This window comes from Larus michahellis, chromosome 2 (assembly GCF_964199755.1).
Source record: "Larus michahellis chromosome 2, bLarMic1.1, whole genome shotgun sequence".
Classification (NCBI taxonomy): domain Eukaryota; kingdom Metazoa; phylum Chordata; class Aves; order Charadriiformes; family Laridae; genus Larus; species Larus michahellis.
Window position 1 is genome coordinate 146,191,812 of NC_133897.1, and position 16,112 is coordinate 146,207,923.

General features: G+C 37.7%; 1 protein-coding gene across 3 annotated transcripts; it reads right to left on the reverse strand.

The window, feature by feature from the left end:
• Nucleotides 1-6,043: 6,043 nt before the first annotated feature.
• Nucleotides 6,044-15,492, reverse strand: FBXO43 (F-box protein 43). 3 transcript variants are annotated; one of them, XM_074573656.1, is made up of 6 exons: nt 14,598-15,492; nt 14,065-14,141; nt 8,869-10,388; nt 7,823-7,925; nt 6,627-6,812; nt 6,044-6,535 (listed from the first exon to the last, which is right to left on the reverse strand). In XM_074573656.1, exons 3-6 carry the CDS (start codon nt 10,338-10,340, stop codon nt 6,287-6,289), a joined length of 2,010 nt encoding a protein of 669 aa, XP_074429757.1. In that variant the 5' UTR covers nt 10,341-10,388; nt 14,065-14,141; nt 14,598-15,492; the 3' UTR covers nt 6,044-6,286. The 3 variants fall into 3 exon arrangements, with proteins under 3 accessions (XP_074429757.1, XP_074429756.1, XP_074429755.1); XM_074573655.1 differs by having other exon boundaries at nt 14,282-15,492; XM_074573654.1 differs by having other exon boundaries at nt 14,255-15,492.
• Between the last annotated feature and the right edge of the window lie 620 nt (nt 15,493-16,112).

Genomic DNA, 16,112 nt, shown 5'->3' on the forward strand with positions numbered 1-16,112 from the left:
AATAGTTTTTGTACGCCATAGAGTACACAATGGGAAAAGTGTAAAGGAAAATTGAACCTGAAATTTCAATATTTTGTGGGAGTGCTTCTTTTGTACAAGATTTTTTCCAAAACCAGGAGAATGTTCTCAACACAACCAAAATTCATGTTTAAAAGCCAAAAATGTTGCTATTGCCACAATCTGTATAGCATGCGGTCTATAGAAACATGCACCAGGAAAATGTGATGGATTCATACCAGAGGAAAACTTCATTTTGTATCCCAACTGTCTACTTCCAGGCTAGGTACTAAGCTACCTAGTCCTGGCAGAACAAGGCATTTCCAGGAGATGTGTTCTTCAGGCCCCAAACAGTATATAACAATTAATTCAGTACTTAGGGAACTTTAACGTCTGCTCAGTGAACATAAGATAGTAGGAATCCTCCATTTAGGCAACAGCAGCACTTTAGGATGATAATTAACATTTTTGCTAAAGTGGAAGACCACTGCACAACTGCTGTCTCATTCTGCAATAGCCTTGCAGCTCCTAATGATAACTTTTAGCAAGCGTTAATATGTTTATCTAGGGAACTATCACTTCCCATCTAGCTGCCCCTCTTTTGACAGAGGTTACAATCCTTCTACCACTTCAGCTGGTTCTAGTCACGACACAATGTCTAAGCTTAAACAGCTTACAGAAATAGGTTTTTCACTATGATTCAGGACTGAAAAGAACCAGTCAAAATACAGGCACAGTTTCCACATCCCATTTGCCAAAGATTGAAGGTGCCTACAGAATTAAGACACAACAGTTCAGTAACCCTTGCAAAACTGTTTTCAGAATGAGCTTTAGAACACAGAGGGGAAAGATTAGAGGGGCTTTTAATGCATGAACTCCAGTATCCAAGTCAGAGATCTACTTTTATATGAAGCTTCTAGTTTGAGTTCATTCAGAACTCCATGCCATCCTTATTTTCAGCTGAAGAGATGGTTTCTTTACTACTCATCCATTAACAACCAGGTCAATAAGGCCTTACAGTTTAGGCTTCCAACAAGTTTAGGCAAGTTCTAACACTGTACTTGCCTAAGTACAGCCTAAGAGGCTTGTCAAAGTTAAGAGGAAAAAAAAATATGTGTTAACTCTTTTTGTAATGAGAATTTTTTTTAATGAGAATTTCAACTAATCAGATCTCAGAAAGTCAGAAAGTAAAAGCAAGCTTTGTTTTTGTTTAACTAAAACTAAATACATCATTCTCAAGAAGCAGTCAGATTTTGTTGGTGCATCTGACAAGTGATAACAGAATCTGCTAGATGTTTTGCATCAAAAAATCCTTTTAAGATTCACTACAGACGAAAAAAAATGGACTTATAGAAGTGTAATATAATCACATCAAATACTAAATTACAACAAGACTGAAGTAGAGAAAGAAAAGAGGCCTGAAGCTTAGTAGTACAAAATATGACATTATACACTTAAGGTTCAGTAAGAATTTGTGGAAAAAACTGGGATCTTTTTAAAATCTGTGAGAGAAGAATGTGGGAGTACTACACCTAGTTACTAAACTGCGAGTGTGTGAAAGACATAAAAAATGCTAATCTTTGACCAAATGCATTGGTCAAAGTATTTCTGGTAGAGAAAAGAAAGCTTTAATATTATTCAAGGTCTTGAGGAGGTTTAACCTGGAATACTGGTTGCATAGATTCAAAGAATAGATTCATATGGAAGCAGTGAAGAGTCATTAAGACAATCCAAGAGACAGAGGTTGTATTTAAGAAACAAGACTAAGTTCAGAGTTTTTTTGCCAATGAAATAAAGAGTGAGGGGGTATACTACACAACCATAACATCGGGGGGAAAAGTCTAAGGGGAGGAACAAGATGTATAGAACAGCTATTTTAATAGCAATGCTATGGAAAAAAAAGGCAACTGATGAAGTGAATAGTACAGAAATCTGGAATAGGTCTCCAACATAAAGGTCATGAGACAGTATTCTATCCAGTCTTAAGATACAACTTGATGAGTTCACATAAGAGTTTGACACCACACTCCAGGAGTCCCTAATCTGGCACTCCTGTATTTCCTCATATGCCTATGAAAACAGAAAGAAAAGGAATTATATCTTGTATTAAAATTAACCTACACGACCTAAATTGCTTAAGGTCAATGAATAACCAATATATGGAATAGGAAAATAATCTAACAGATGTTGATGAGTTCCTTAATTCAAACAAAATTTTATATCATTTTTTGCTAGTTAGTGATAGAACACACTAACATTCTCTATCCTATAAACAATTCTAAAGATTTATAACATTTTTTTGCCTAAGCTCTTCCATACTTGTCACCAAGGAAAGAACGATCAGAGACTTAAGTAATTTCAATTTCCTTCTCACAGACCACTTGAGGTTTATGGCTGCTGCTCCAAAATAAAAAAAATAAAAAAAAAAGATTTATGAAGTACAATTCTTGCAGCAACATCTGTCAGCAGCAAATGGTTACTTCTAAAAATTCTTTTTTAGAATCTAAACCCACAGCCCTGTCTCAAACCATCACCTTCAGAAATCTAAACACATTCCCCGGGCATCTTTTGTAGGCAATATGACTCCTCCCACTACAGATCATGTCTGTCTGAAGGGAAATAAGGATTGCAAAAATAAGGTTTTCAGCAGCAAATAAACCCAATATTACCTTGAACATTAATCTCATTATCCCCATCTTCCAGAGCAAAAGACAATTCACTCTTCCCTTTCCAACAATGTGTTGGCAATTGCAAGAAAAATTTTTGAGCTGGAGAATAATTATGGGCAGGATATTTTAGGAAACTCTTCACCATTATAATTTCTACCCAAGGACCACTTTTGCATCCTTCTTCTCTGTACTAGCTAGAAGTTTTAGTACCTGACCTCAGTTCTCTGAGAATTAATTCAGCCATAGGGACATGAATCCCTAGACTCCCTGACACTCAGGGACTGTTTTTGTGTTTTTTGTTTTGTGGGGGATTTTTTTTTTTTTTTTTTTTAAAAAGTAGGAGCCTATGTTCTGCTTTGTTGTTTCATTCAAGTCCAGGCTCATATAACTTAGTGGTATCCGATGGAGACTAATTGAGGAATAGAGTATACAGAAAAAGCTTACTAACAGGGACCCAAAAAAGAATTATTCTACTCTCCTATCCAAAAGACTTTGTTTCTGTCAATAAAGCAATCAAATATCCGGAAAAAACATTGATTCCTTTCACCCAAACTATTAGAGGCTATTAGATAACTATAACATACTTTGTGTTCCATCATGATATGTTATCCTTTACCCACACATTAAGTATATCACGATTTTATTTCTCCCTTATGTCAAGGCATAAAACTTGTTTGTTTGTTCTTTTTTTAAAAAAAAAAAAATCCACTGTCAGAGAGGACCATTACCTATAGACGAGAAGTCTGGCTTTCTCGCTTCCCCCCACCTCTGGAGTAGCAGTGGACAATAACAGAGAACTCGCATCACCCGAACACCAGAGCATAGTTGCATTCATGATAGACCTAACTGAACAAGAGACATTTGATTCAAGAGGTTTTTTGGGGCAGACTTAGAAGGGAAAAAAAGTTTTAAACATGCCAAAACAGAGACAAAAATACTTTAAGTTGTGACATAAGATTCAAGTATTTTTTCCTCCAAAACTACTCCTTGTTGTATGGACACTGTACCAGAATTTTTTCCTCAAAGGGAAACAATACTGATTCTTAAACTGGCTTTCCATCCAAAGGAGCACCTGTTTCAGAAATACTTTCAGAACTATTGCTAAAGTTTTCAAAACAAGGCTTGCACCTCATGAATTTCTGGAGTGGACTGCAATTCCACACATCAGAAAGTTGGCTAAATCCTCTCACTGCCTGTCCTAACTCTCCCATCAATTTCAAGGATGCATTTAAAGCTTCGTTTTTTCTTTTTTTTTTTTGTTTTAATATTTGAGACAAAATACATTGATATTTAGCAAAGGTAAAATGCAGTGATGCCAATAGCAGTCTCACATGCTATAACATGCTGTACTTAGTCTGCATTGCAGTTACTACCATCCCCTATTTTATTTGATAGTTCAGTGGCAAGAAACAAAAACTAATCTAAAATTAAGTTATCAAAGTTACAAACTATGTACCTTCAGATTCTTGTATAATACAACTTCCTGCCTAGAAAGTTGTTCATTATGTCAGTTTAACTTTTAATAGAAACTATTAAGCATTTCTGAAAATGTATAGTTAGTTACTTTATACCTAAGAATAAAAGAACCAATCCAATAGTTCTCTGAAAGAAATTAACTTTTAAGTAGACTTTGAACACTTAAAGTTCCAAACAATTAGAGAAATGTAAATATTAAACAAATTATAATTTAGCAATTTTAGCTATTTTCCTGCGTGCAGTCTCCTCCTCTGAATTGCGTCCTCTATGAATTTTCATTCTTCCTAAACAAAAACTATGTACACACATACCTCTATATTCCCTAGATTGCCCCAAAATTCTTCCCCTCAATTTTTCCTTCAGAATAGACTCTATATAAACTTCTTTTTCAGTCTTCCAGTTCAAGTTCTACCAGTTTAACCCTAGACAAGAATAATGCAAAGGCTTAGCAAATGCAAATAATATGGAATGAATGCATTGATTATTTTATTCATGAAATAAACACATTTTTCTGGCAGATACATTGGGTTGATCCCTTCTTTAATGATACCATGATTGGTTAACTTAAATTTCTATGGTTTTTTATTAACCATGTTGTTCCTCCTCCTTCAAAATGCTATGTGGAGCTACTGTCACAGAAATCAAGTATGCTAAAAGTACTGACCAAATTACAAACCACAACAGTTAGAGATTACAAATAGGAAGTGATGTTTCTAGAACATTATGAAGTGAATTATCCTTGTCCATTTGTCTTAAACATCTACAGATTGTGTGGAAAGAAAAAAAAATCTCAGAAGTTATTTTTATTGTCTAAAAATTACAAATAAAGGCATATGTGAATACGTATTAACAGAGGCAAATACAAAGCTTATTGCTTAGTTGAAAGCTTTTTTTTTTTTCTTTAGTCAGACTACTTTTTAAATAGCCCAGTGATAAGGCTTACCTACAAATACACACAGTAAAATTGCAACAAATATAACACATAGGACAAAATCAGAGGGAGAGTGGGGAAGAAACACCAGGTGACTACCGGTGTTCTGCAAGATACTTGAGACAAGTGAACTCCTTGAATTGGAGAAGTAATTTGTTATTGTATCTTCATAGAGCAAGTACTGTGTCCACTTCTGTTGCCTGTATTTCAAACTGTTTACAATTGCTAGGAGGTTTCTTAAAAAAACAACACAAAACAAACTACAAAAATAATTTGAGGTCTGAGAGGCAGATTGAGTTCTTTTCCTGTAAAGGATCAGCATACTTAGTTCAAATGAAAATCAGTGAATGCCCTTAATGAAATCTACAGATAGAGAAAGGATGATTCCTAGCAGTAGGTAATCCTTTACATCAAGCAGAAATATGAAGATAATCCAGTATCTGAAAGCTGAAGTAAAGTCAGACTAAGTATAAAGGTAAGTTCACAACAGCAAGGGTAATGCAACAGCATATCTAGGTATGTGAATATATTCTATATCACCTGAAGTTTTCAAGTAAAGACAAAAAACTCTGTAAAAAAAAAGTACAATGGAATATCCACACAGTATCTTCTTGATTTAGAAATTACTATTCTATTGTCTTGCATTACAGAGGCTAAGAGAACAACAAAATAATTATTTGATATAAAATTCAGACAACTAATATATTGCTTTTGAGGTATCATAATTTATATAGGTAGAATTATTTCTTTACATATGTACCTAGTGCCCCACTTTAAGCTATTTTAAAAACATTTACTGTAATTTAAAGTGAATAATAAATAAATCCCACTAAAAAGTTTTTTTAAAAATAATTTTCTTTAATTTGTCATTAAGACAGGAATCACATTTTTAAACATTTATGAGGTGGTGTAAGCTAGATATTGAAGACTACATTTAAGATACTTTATTTAAATATTAAGATGTTAGTAAATGCCTAGCTACAACACGACAGGTAAAACAAGACAAAGTGTTTTAAAATCTTCACTTTTTTCAAAAACAAAAATATTCTAAATTGATTAAGATATATACATAAGAAGTTATCTTGATAAGTCAGCAAAAACACATTGACTGAGACTTTCAAAATGCATATAATTAGGAAGAATATGAACAAGATCAGGAATCTAGGAGAAGGGGAAAAGGATTTAGATGTGAGGACTTACATGCCTTACAAGTTTAGAGTCTTTTTAAATTTCTTTTGCTTTGGGCACTTCCTGGAGGAGCATCTTTTTTGTTCTTCCATTTTGCAGACAAACTGCTACATTCTTTTGACCCATGGAAAGCATGCAGACATAAAATACAGAACTCAAATGCACATGCCCCTCTGCTACATAGTCCCCGTTTCTTTACCAATTGGTATTTAGCAGGATATTGACATCTTGGACAGGGTTTTAGAGCTTCATCAGTGAACAGAGTTTTAGCAACCTGTAGCAAGAGGAGGGAGAGAAGAGCTACTTAGTTCTTGTAAATGAAAATTTCCTAAAAACTGAAAGTGAAGAATTTCTTAGCTACCTACTTTTACGTATTCTTCCTGTCTACAAGTTGAATGGGGAACAGAACGGCATCTCCTGGGTGCAAGTTCAGTGTATGAAGCTGGTGTTTGCACTACAGAAGTTCTGGCTTGAGCTTGAACAGGCCTTAGAGCAGATCTATTGAGAACATTAAGTCTTGTGGCAGCATCTTCAGCTTTCAATAAATATTCCTGTTAAAGTTTATAATTATAAAGAAAAGGAAAAAAATGCACAAAAGAAAGCAAATCAGGGTTGCATTTCATTTGGGATTTGTAGCTTGGTGGGGGTTTTTTTGTTTGTTTTTTTTTTGTTTTGTTTTTTTGCTTTTTTTGTTTTCCCTCTGCAACAGCACATTAGAAAAGGAAATTGTGTATAGGTCATGTATTTCCCATTAGAAGTTTATGTTTAACAAGGGAACAAGAGATGGAAACCATTAAAAACAAAATCCCATGAGCAAGGTAAAAAGCCAACTCTCCTTTAGCACTCTCTGCTGGTCCTCATATTTCTCAATTAGGACACATCTCAATAGCAAGCATGGAAATAGCAAACAAGTTTTGTCACAATTAAACCACAGTTATACTGAAATGTGCATGTATACACAAGTGGAGGATATGAAAAAAATAGACTGCTATTAATATGGTTACTTTCCTAGATACCCTTTAAAAAACTTCTGTATATCCTTCTGATGGTCACAAATACACCATGAAGAAGCTTAGCCACAAGCAGTCCTGAAAAGAATCAGGAATTAGCCTAGAGTGGGTCCTACAGCACTGCAGGCTAGAGTGAAATGGAAAACGAGGAACAGCATGGTACAAAGGTATGAACAGGGTTTAAGATCTAAAGCCAGAATCAGTTGAGGAAGGGATCCTACAGGATTCCCAAGGCAGGGGCTGGAGGGGTGGAGAAAATGAAAAAGAAAGTCTCCCATAATTGAAAGACTAGTGCTCAAATTGTGGAAAGTTGGAGTGGGGGAGGGTGGGATCAATAAAAGCTGTTACATTCTCCTGTTAGAATCCTTCATGTACTCATGTTGGAACTGCCTCTATTATAGAATAGTTTTGGTTGGAAGAGACCTTTAAGATCATCAAATCCAACTGTTAACCATCAACTACCTTTCTGTAGCTTTACAAGATGTTTCCTCTTTCCTCTGACCTGTCTTTCACACTTGGAAAAAAAATACTACCTATGAAACAAACCTTACCCCAGCTTCTTCTTTCAGTTGTTTTATGTACAACTTTCTCCTCTTATCTGCACTTTTATCTTGCACAATGATTTCACGCCAGTTTTTGCTCACTTTCCAAATGCTGCAATAAATGAATGAATGAAGTTATCCACTTCTGCATTTTTGCCAAGTAGTACAGAAGTCACGATAGTAAGACTACCTTTTAAAGATTTTTGCATGATTTCATATATTATTGGTCATTTTACAGATTACTGCTATATACTACGAAAGTTCAACATATTGTTATGAAACATAGATCTCGTACTCTTATGCACCACTGCATAGAATAATAGAAGAGTCTAGAGAATTGCAATATAAATAACACAACATAGCTTTGACTTAGAAGATTAAGTAAGTTTCTTCCTTCCACATAAGCCGTTTACCAAGTTTGTTTCTAAAGTCACGTTTTTGTGTGTTAAGTGTTCTAAAAACATCCATGCCCTTATACTTTCATCCATTCTTCCATTCCCTTTATAACTAACACCCACAGCACTCTTAATTTCTTTGAAATAAATGACAGTTTCTATTGATTAAAAATTAATCTAGAACTTTACTCACAAAGTCAAATTCTTTCAGCATCTTTGTGCTTAGAAATAACAGAATACTAAATATGCAAGAAAAAAATCTAGAAAGTGTGTTTTGAGTACTATGTATTATTGGGGCACTTTTAATGGGAAGAAGTTACTTTCTATGCTTAAAGACATTTTAATATATTTAAAAACAGACAAATACTGTGATTTGGTTTTAAGTTTACTACTTCCCATATTTGGCACTTTGTTTGTTTAGTTTGTCAGGTTTTTTTGGTTTTGTTTTTGTTTTTTTTTTTTAAATTCCCCCCATACAATATATTTTTAGAACTACATAGAAATAGCCACTTGGTTAACGGTGACAAAACTTTTCAATTTCCCCAGAAACAAATTCTATTGAGAACATCCGCTATTCCAGAAGTTATTATAATTTATTTTTATGCAGAAATACAGATTTTCACCTTTTCTGGTGAAAAAATAAAAAGCAGTAGTACTTACCTGCACAGACTTTCCACTGTTAAAGCATCTAAAACTATAGCAAGAACATGTGTTAAGTTTCTGTATTTTAATTCTGTTAAAATATCTAATTTTTCAAGGCCCATTTTCTTGCCAATAAGTCCAGCAAGAACATGTTCTAATGCAAATATTTCTGTTCCACCAATATTCTGTGATATTTGAGTTTGGTCTGATCTTTGTCTTTGCAAGCAAATTTCATGAACTATTTTCAGAGCTGGAGTTCTTGAGAGATCTCCATGACTTACAACTAGGTCACCACTAGGATGTTCTTCTAAAACTAATGCAGGGTCTTCACTGTCAAAGTTTCTTTCTTCTGTTAACATACATGCTGAAGTAGAAGGACTGCTGTGATGATCTTCTGTCTCTGACTGTGAGCCTTGTTCCTGAAGAGTGGATAACTTTCTAACTTTTTCAAGTTTTCTTGTCTGTCTTTTACTATCCAGAATTTTGGAACCTTCTTTATGTTTTTGGAAGAACTCTCGGAAAGATCCCTCATGATCAGATGAGTCTCCTGATTTGTCCAGATGAAGTGAATTATATCCACTGTCCTCAGGTATTGAAAGATCTGGGTAACTTGCCAGCTTGACAGGGGGAGAGTTTATTTCGCTTAGTTCAAAGTTAAAGCTCTCTACAAGACTGTTGACAGAAGTCAGGAACTTACCCTCATTGGTCTCAGGTAACACATTGTAACTAGAAGTCCTAAGCAACCCATCACTCGCAAGGACACTTCCATTTAATTCATTAGCGTTACTAGCAATAACGTTCTTACACTGAATTGGAGATAAACATTCTGGTTCTAGCAATAAGGAGTCCTTACATTTGGACTCATCTAGTGTAGAAGTCCTTTGTTGTGAAAAGGAAAGTCTCCGTTTTGGGCAATCAGGATTGGAGTCCTCGGTTTTTGAAGCGCTAGCTGTCAGAGGTTTGTGACTTTTATCTCTTGGAGAATCTGAAGCAGCTTGTGAAACTCTTTCTTCAGAGCTCAAAATGCAAGAGAATATTTTTTTTCTGATGCTTCCTGAAGAACCAGGTTGTCTTTCACAGCATCCTGCAGTTGTGCCAGCTGGAACAGTCTTAGATAAAAGCAGCCTCCTGCGTAGTGAGGAGCCTTTTCTACTCACTTTAGGAGTTTCAAAAAAATCTGCACTTCTATTTGCCTCTCTTCTTTCTGATAAGGAGATAGAATTCATTTCATTTTCAACAGACGACAACACAGGAAAGAGGGCACTTGGATGAATGTGCTCAGAATGCTCTTGTAGCAATGATAAACTCGTTACACTCAGTGCTGCTTTATGTTCTACATCAGGATCTTTTACTGACTCATTGCATCTGCTATGCAGAAATATTGGAGTGCAACATGTGTCTTTAAAATTTGAATATTTCAAATTGCTGCTGGGAGATGTTAATCTATTTCTTTTAAGAGTATTGAACATTAGTGAATGACTGTCTGACATCTTCTGCTTGGCACTTTGACTTTGTAAGTGAAGATACCAGTGTTATTTCTGAAACAAATGATAAAAGCAGTCACCAAAACACCTTCAGATTAGTGAGAAAGCCTTGTGTAAGTCTACCAAGATGGCAGCCATGGCAAAAGTATTTTCATTAGTCTTAGTATCAACAGTGCTTATACATGAACACAAAGATAAGTTATAATCAAGTAGATGGTTAGAATGAGTGATTAAAATGCGTAGTACACCATAAGTGAGGCAACTTAAAACATACATCCAGTTAGCTAATTGATCTGCTAATCTTCATCCAAGGAAAAACACTTCAAATAAGCGACACAGCAACTAGAGTCTCATTTGTGTTGAAATCTGTGACAGAACTCCCTCTCATTCCAATAGGACCTAGTTTTTCCATTAGCACTGTGTTATTAGTTCATTCAACCCTAACAGTTCAGTCCTCAGGAACTAGCAGCAGCTCAGGCAATAGATGAGTTTAGACAAAAGGCATTTTCTCCTTAAGGAAAACGAGAGGACTAATCATGAAGTCACAAGTCTACAGGTCTCACTATTATTTGGATCCCTACAGTCCCTGGAGAGAATAAAACTTGACCTCTATTTCCAAAGTGAACAGTGCATTCTTATCTACCTTAATATTTAAATATTATTTTGTAAAGGAGCTCTCTGCTTTTGCTCAGGTCTGCGTGTAAACTGAATGTTCTGAAGCTTTAAAGTGTAAAGAAATTGATGGACTGATTATACATCCTCTCAACACGTACACAGAAAGAAAGTTCCTTTTAAACGTAGTAAGCATAAAAGCTTTTAAGATCTTCTATATATTTTCCTAGAAGAGTTACAAGTGGCTGATGCACCCATTTAAATTAGAGATGTAAGAATACAGACTTACTTTTCTTCCCCACTCATACATAGCAGTTTCTACACCCTAACCAGAGTAACAATAGGTTACTGCTTTCTACACACAAGACATAGTAACCATGTAAAAGATATCATGAATAATGACAGCATGAGGGCTGTTCTCACAGAAATCATAGTAGTTCACATCAGTGTTACAAGACTTTCAAAGCTGGAATCAGCACCTTTTACTGGGGTATGTTACTGGCCTCTAGAACTGGCATTTTGGAACATAAGCCTGGAAATCACAGAATCACAGAACGGTAGGGGTTGGAAGGGACCTTCGGAGATCATCTAGTCCAACACCCTGGCTGGACAGGAACGCATCCAGGCAGGTTTTTAATATCTCCAGTCATTGACTTTTCAGAACAGACAAAAATAGGAATTGTTAAAAGGTGGCTTAAACACCAAATATTAAGACATTGCTAATATCCCAGCAGTCCTGACGTTGTCAAGCCCTAAGCCACCAAATACAAGCAGTGGGAACACAATTTGTGGGGGAATGAGGTGGAGGAGAGGGAACAACACACTATTCTTTGATGATCTTGGGTCATTTAATTAGCATTTTTTGCCATGCTGAAGGCACTTTATATGATCTTTTCAGTATAGAAAGTGCTTTGGGTTATTTTCTACTGTGAAGAGACAGCAACATATAGAAGTTCAAAAGGAACAAGGTATTAAAGAGCAGACTGTGAGAGCTTCACATAAAGGTCTACAGAATCATGCTAATATCAGTATGAAAACAAGTATATATGAAACAAACAAAAAAATTCATCCACATTAATTGAGAAAAATTCTTCCAGGAAAGAAAGGTATGTGAAAATAATTCCAAGACAACAACAAACCCTGCTTCCTTTCCCTCTCCCATTTACCTCTACAAATGCTGTGTCATGAACTGGGAAATAACATTTAAAAGACAGGAAAAAGGTATAAAGACTCTATGTAGTACATTGCTGCTCTTCAGTTGATTGTTCACACTATGAGCGGAGGACCACACCAAAGCGCCTCTTTTTGTAAAGGGAAGAAGACCTATAAGAGACCTGTAGTAACAAAAGGGCGTTATCTTTGTGTAATCTACAAAAAGAATAGAGGTTTCATTTTCTATGATGAATTTTGGTGAACTGCAGTTAGGTAGCAAACATTACCAGGAGATATTCCTACCAAAAATGCTGATGGTCAGAGATTTAAATTTTGAATGCTGTTTAGAGACAGCTATTCAAAATCTCAATCCCACCAAAAGAACACCAACTAACCACATGCCCACACTTACCTTTAGAAAAAATAATATTTTCCCTAAACACAGTCAAACTAACCACACAATTAACGAAAACGCACAGGCAGGTGAAGAAACATAATGTTCAGGCAGCACACTGAAGAAACAACAAAAGGAAAATTCACGTTTGCAGTTTCATTTTCAGATATTCCATGGAAGAAATTATCTAATCTTATTAACAACTAGAGTAAAGGAAATTTAAAATAATACAGTATAAAAGAATTTTAGCAAATTGATGTTTCAAGTAACACAAAATCACAGAAATGCAAGTTTTTGCATGTAGGGGAGAACAGAATAGCAGAGCTGTTGATTACTCAAGTAAACGCCAAAAACATGCTGTAGGTACGCCAAAAACATGCTGTAGATACGCCAACGTCCAGCAGGAGGAGCCTGTGGGCTTACTATTCTGACAGAGAACAATTTTGAAAAAAATTGTAGGGAAGGCACTGCAAATACAGTGAGCAATGTCCATTATACTTCTTTACAGGAAATCCCAGTATACACCTCAGGTATACACATTCTTTTTTTTTTTTTTCCCCAAAACGTATTACTTGTACAAATTAAGATTTAATTTAACACAAGGTCTCATTTTACAAATACACTACAGAAAGAAAAGCCTTTCAAGCCTTTCTCATAGTAGAATGAGATGCTACTTATATTCATAAGAATTGCCTAGTAAAACCTCTTATGACTTGTCTAGTGTTTTATGAGCACTTCCTTTTTTATCAGGAGAAAAGTTTTATCTACTAGATTTGACACATAATATTAAGCCCTTTTCATTTAGGAATCTTGAAATAATTTCTGAAAGCACTGTTAACCTTGTTTTAGACATCATGAAACAGATGTGCAGGGAAGAAAAGAGTGGTCACATTGCAAGTCAGTTACAGAGGAAGGAATAAAATCCATATCTGCTAAGTGTAGTTTCATGTACTCTATACATTTCTTGTATCTAATTATTATATGTATATTACTAATAATATATCTATCGTTACTAATTTTGTAGTTTTCAAATTGATCTACAAGCCAACTGCAAACTTTCTGGCAGTTTACAGAATAAAATATTTCATATTCAGAGACCCAAACTAAATTAAGAACAGGATTCAAATATTTAGACAAGAAATAATTTCTAACAAGCTTAATCTTATAAAGTGTTCTAAAGAGGTAAAAATGTTGGTTACTAGAAGGCAATGTAAATGGTGCCTGTAACTTTGACATGAGTTCTAGGGTGGAGTCACACCTGTTCCTGATACTAATTTACATTCCCCAGTAACACACACTGAACATTTATGCCTCAAACAAGATGTTTTCTGTCCTTGTTTGTCACTGCTCACCATTGTTAACAAAACAGATAAAGGCAAAGTTTTGGTGATACAAGGATATTTTCTTCGTTATTTAAACAGATACCTTATTTGCAGTAAAACTGACTATCTGAAGACTCTGCTCTTTGAGCACCCAGATGTAAAGACACATAAGTCATTCATACCTTCACAGGTATTAACATGACATACGGTGGCATAGCTAAGTCCTATCTGTAAAATATGGGTCACTTACCCTAATTTGTGAAGCAACTCGAGATCTTCCAAAGCAAAGATGCTGTACTCAAAGGAATGTTTACCCTTACTGATAACCTAGAGTGAGAAGGGATGCAGAGAGAAGACAGAGAGGTGCAAGAGAGACATTACCCAGGTGAGACACGGTTTTCAGGCAGTCTATATAGGCATTCACTGCAAATTCTAATTACCCAGCGATGAAGGTTATTGGTGGCTACCTAGGGACCAGCATCGGAGGGTCTCTCAGTCACCTGGGACGCCAGACACGAGCAAAGCAACAGCTTCACCTCCTCATCTGGCAAATCCAGCCCAGAGAACAGAGCCCGGAGGCCCCGCACCACCGACCACAGCTGAGGCGGCCGGCGGGGCTCCCTAAGAGCCGGAGAGGAGTCCTGCCGCCTCAGCAGCTCGCCTCCCGCTCTGGGGCCCGTTGCCCTTAGCGAGGAGCCGCTTCGCTTCTCTCCACCCACACCGGCTCCTCGCGTGCGGCCGCCGCTGCTTTCCCTCGCTTGGATTTGAACTACCCGCCCTTACCAACCGCTGCCTCCCCCGCCCCCTCCGCGCTGCGGGCCCCGGGAGAACGGCGGCGCCGCCCTGGGACGAGGGACGGGAGCCCAAGGAGAACGGCCCCGTCGAACGGGAGAGCCCGCTCTTCAGGAATGTGGAGAGGTACCGGCGAGGCTTGTCTCTCTCCTCACACTTTATACCCCTGCTCTGCGGCCCCCTCCCGGCCCACCATTAAAAGCACCCCAGCAGCCCGCCCTGCTGCTTCTCAGGTGCCTGAGGAGGGTGAGGTTTTCCCGCCTCTCCGGGAGCCCCCTCAGCTCCCTGCCGGTAGGCGCTAGCGCCTGGGGGCGGCTTCAGGGGCAATGGGCGATCACGGCTAGCCGAAGGCTTTCACAGATGACGAACCTTATCAGCACCGCAACCTTTAAGCTTGAGTTAATTAATTCGAGTTAATTAGTGCATTTGTACCCGACGGCCCAGGATCACAGAGGGTTTGTCAAGTGCCGTCTCCTTTCAGTCAGCTGTCAGCCGGGTGGGAGATGCCCAGTGATGGCGCCTAGTTTTTGCCGTGTTTTAGTTAAACTGTATTAAAAAAAAAAAAAAGAACCCAACACCTAATACTTGGGTGCCTGTTTCTCCAGGGCTTGGTACAGCTACGGAGGCCACCTGCGGGCCCGGGCAGGCGGGGGCGCTGCCGCCGGCGGGAAGCGGCCGCCACGGGCGGGGAGCGGGATTGGATGTAAGGAATAAATTGTTTTACTCTGAGGGCGGGGAGACGCTGGCACGGCTTGTCCAGAGAAGCTGTGGATACCCCATCCCTGGAAGTGTTCAAGGTCAGGTTGGAGGGGCTTTGAGCAGCCTGGTCTAGTGGGAGGTGTCCCTGCTGATGGGATGGTGGGAGTAGATGATCTTTGAAGGTCCCTTCCAGCCCAAACCCTTCTGTGAGTCTGTGTGACAGAGGAACGGACAAATAAATCATCGTTTTGTTCTCCTTCCGCTGGGTGTTACTCTCCTTCACCTCACTAATAAAACATTTAACCCGGGTTATCCCTATTTTTTCTGCGTCTTTCACTGTTTACACTTCCAGTTTTCTCCCTCCACCCGGACAACGTCCGATCTGAACGAGAGATTTCAAAACGTCGTGTGCGACTCTAAAAGCAGCACCTACGTCCAAAGAAGCAAAGTAGAAGGTTTCCAAAGAAAAGCCGAAATTAGGTAACATAATTCCTATAGGTGAGGTTCGGCATGTGCAGCCTTCCCCTGCGGCACCCTGCAGCCTGCCACAGCCAAGCCGGCGGCCCGAGGGGAACTGGAGTTAAAAGTTACCTACCCAGAGCCGAGGGAAACCCTGACATCTCTAGATAAAGAATATTATTTTACGTGACTAGAAGGTAACCGTTACGGCTAAAAAGAGAAAGGCTCTTGGGATATCTCCCCCCTTCCTTTTCAGAAGAAGAAATCATTAGAAACTTTCAGAAAAGTAACATAAGTTTTCTGAAAGTGCTTTCTATAGTATCATCTATTTCACGTGAACTGGAAGAA